Here is a 3,111-nt window from a genome sequence, read left to right on the forward strand (position 1 = left end):
TATGTCTATGCATGCACAAAATTGAAGCTTGTATTCCAGGTGTTGTACCAATGTTTAGTAATACTCAAAATAGTATTCCATATTATTTATCATTTGAACATCACTTCTTCAGATGCAGTAATAACATCGACAAAGAAGAGAATTCATAAAATAAAGCTGTGGAATACTGACTATAATACAACCAATTATGCAGATTGTTTCTCCAGAAAGATGTTATTTTCTTCGGAATTTTTTATAATTAATAGTTACCCATTCAGTCTCCTGAAAGTGACTTTATTTTATCTCAATTTTCTGCAGTTTATATCTATAAAAAGGACTAAACTCAGTCTCATACATTACCATACGATAGATCGGTTTTCCAGCAAATTTGTAAAAATTAGGGTGACTGGAAACATAACCCAATCAGCTTTCAACATATAAAAAGTTGAATTAATGTAGGGCATGCCTCCTAAATACAGAAAGAGGCATATGTGTAATATCAGTGACAAGAGACACCACCATGCTTGTTTAAAGATTCTGAAACCAGCTGATAGTAAGTATAGAAAATGCGAAAAAAAATGCTAGTAAAATAGGCCCATATAATTTATTGTGTTTCAACAATACTGGCAGAGATCTGCTTAAAGTAAAATATAAACTCGCTAAGGTAATAACACGACGACTTTAGTAAAACTAGCTAGTTTAAAAATAGGGTAATTTTTTGATTGCAAATCTGATTTCAATGATCAGGAAATTAACTTGACACTTACCTACTTTTCTACTTCACTCAACTCACAAAGCCTTATTTCATATTTCTATGCATTTGTGTAAATGGATCGATTTACTCTGTTCCACTCTATCATGGGTCATTCCATTGTAAAACCTTATAAGCTACATCCTTTTAATTACATAATTCAACGCAATTTTAAGCCATATCCTTCTCCTTAGCATCTTATATATTCTGTCACAAGTTATCTCCAATAAGTTTTACGTAGACACATTCACGAGTATCCTAGTCTTGCAGCAACTCTTCTAGGTTCACCATAAACCTATCTTAGATCATCTCAAACACATTCAGATCATGTATATGCTGTTTCTTTGCAGCACACTCATTGTAGCATCATTGGTCTTACTGAACAATAGATGTTACCTGCTTTTCTCTTCAAATGTCCACCATCAACTGTGTCAGGCGATTTTTGAACTTCTCGAAATACAAAGGCAAAAGCAAGCTCTGCAAACATATGAGAGAAGGGAAAAAGAAGTCACAACTCAAGTCTTGCGAAGATCATTATAAAGAATACAGACAACATTATAAACAAGCTATAAATTAATACATCCATGACCAGTAGCTGCATTAGGGAAAAAACCACAATTATAAATAAGGAAAAGAAATTGTGAGTTTCTTTAGCAATAACACTATGTTTGCAGATTTTGAATATGGAACTGCAAACATAGCCCATGTTTGAGCCCCACTCTATAAAAATTTATTGTTCGTTAAACTCATTTACAGTCACACATTCCCCAAATTTTGCGCAAAAACCCAAAAAATTTCTTACTTTTTAACCACTCATTCTCACAAAAAAATAAATAAATAATAAAAAAAGCTATTACAAAATTCATTTTTCACAGAAACGGGGCTTGAACAGAGCCATAGTGTTTTGATTGTCAGGACCTAAGCCTAGAAAAGACATAAGGTTGTTCAAAAGAAAACTATAAGAAGGAAAAAGGAAAAAACCTGGGAAAAAGCACGAGACAAGAAAATATGCACAGATGAAACTGAGTCAAGGATCCTAGAAAAATGGGTGGATGGTGAGCAGAGGCTAGGTAAACTGAAGCAATAGGAGGCAGGATAACACTTTGTAACATTACTCATTACACGTCTAGCAGTCAGAGAGAAAAACGAGAACAAAGAAAACAAATGTATAAACATTAAAAAAGACAAAGGAATCAAATAACTTCCAACCAAAGAAACAGTATCTGTCAAGTAGCCAATTAGGCTCTCACTGTGATTTAAAATTAGCTAGAGCTGAACTAGAAAAGGAAAAAAATAAAAAGAATGATATATGCATTTTGGAGCTACTCAAGGGCTTCGCAGAAGTTACTGGCATAAAGTGCCTTTATTAACTGAGGTAGCAAACAGAATAATTTAGTTTAAGAGAAAAGATGGACTTCCCATGAATCATTGAATACAAGCAATGGAATGCTTTTGTATCGTGGGACATGCGAAAACAATTTTAGCCATATCAAGTGTATATTTAACCAGGAAGGAAAGTCAAGGTTTACCAACAAAATTTTTAAATAGCATTTGCAAATTGAGGATAGACATATAAACAACGTACAGCTAGGCTAAAAGATATACAGCTTCGCTAAAATGATCCACTCTAATAAGAATTAGCTTTAAAAAGGCTAAGCACCAACTTTACCATGTTGTGGAGTAAATGCTATTGAGATTATGTCTCCATGGTGCAGTTCTGCTTCAGAGCTACTTTTGTTCAACTTCTCCCAGTTTAAATAAGTTCCATTCGTGCTGACGAAAGATTAAACGTCAGAAAAATCTATACACCAGATTGTATCAAGAAAGAGTAACAAATTAACTTACAACCTAGAATCTTTCAAGAAAACAGAAATACAGTTGTTGGAGGGATATTTCTTATCATCAGAAGCAACCCTCTTCCGGTAAATCTTGCAATGATGTGCACTAACTGCAGGTGAGATAATCTGGAAACGGGGCTCATCTACTAATCGACCAATACAGTGTTCATCTGAAGTCAGAAGCATATTCATGCCCTGTTATGGCAATACTTGTGTCAGCCAATCCTTAAATTGCATCTTTGTTGTGAAGTCTTTCATCAAAATATGAAAAGCATAAAAAGGAAGCAGTGTATGTCAGTGCCCACAATAGAGGCCAAAACAGTGGTTATAGCCTTGATCAAAAGCTGCTTGAGTTCAAAGCTACAGTTAGAGCAAAGCTAAAGTTTTAGGTACTCGGATAACTTCCCAGTTATATGTTCTAAGTTGTTTCACTTCTCGTGTATATTAACACTGACAGATTGTATCAATATCAAATAGACATTCCAATGATGGACATAATATTAGTTTTTCTTATACTAAATTGTTTTGCATGTCATGTGCACT

The 3,111-nt window shown here is 34.0% G+C and overlaps 1 protein-coding gene across 1 annotated transcript; it reads right to left on the reverse strand.

Moving 5' to 3' along the window:
- Positions 1-6: 6 nt before the first annotated feature.
- LOC111389270 lies at positions 7-3,081 on the reverse strand. Its single transcript, XM_023014184.1, has 3 exons — positions 2,579-3,081; positions 2,400-2,503; positions 7-1,207 (listed from the first exon to the last, which is right to left on the reverse strand). The coding sequence occupies exons 1-3, from the start codon at positions 2,758-2,760 to the stop codon at positions 1,086-1,088; spliced, it is 408 nt and encodes a 135-aa protein (XP_022869952.1). The 5' UTR covers positions 2,761-3,081; the 3' UTR covers positions 7-1,085.
- Between the last annotated feature and the right edge of the window lie 30 nt (positions 3,082-3,111).

This window comes from Olea europaea, unplaced genomic scaffold (genome assembly GCF_002742605.1).
Source record: "Olea europaea var. sylvestris unplaced genomic scaffold, O_europaea_v1 scaffold5735, whole genome shotgun sequence".
Taxonomy (NCBI): domain Eukaryota; kingdom Viridiplantae; phylum Streptophyta; class Magnoliopsida; order Lamiales; family Oleaceae; genus Olea; species Olea europaea.

What these genes read in the sequence shown, in the direction of transcription:
- LOC111389270 (XM_023014184.1), bottom strand. Translation starts at nt 2,760, where the DNA reads ATGAATATGCTTCTGACTTCAGATGAACACTGTATTGGTCGATTAGTA. An exon ending in GTTTTCTTGAAAGATTCTAG is followed by an intron (nt 2,504 to 2,578) that starts GTTGTAAGTTAA and finishes ATCTTTCGTCAG; the next exon opens with CACGAATGGAACTTATTTAA. An exon ending in AGCATTTACTCCACAACATG is followed by an intron (nt 1,208 to 2,399) that starts GTAAAGTTGGTG and finishes ATATGTTTGCAG; the next exon opens with AGCTTGCTTTTGCCTTTGTA.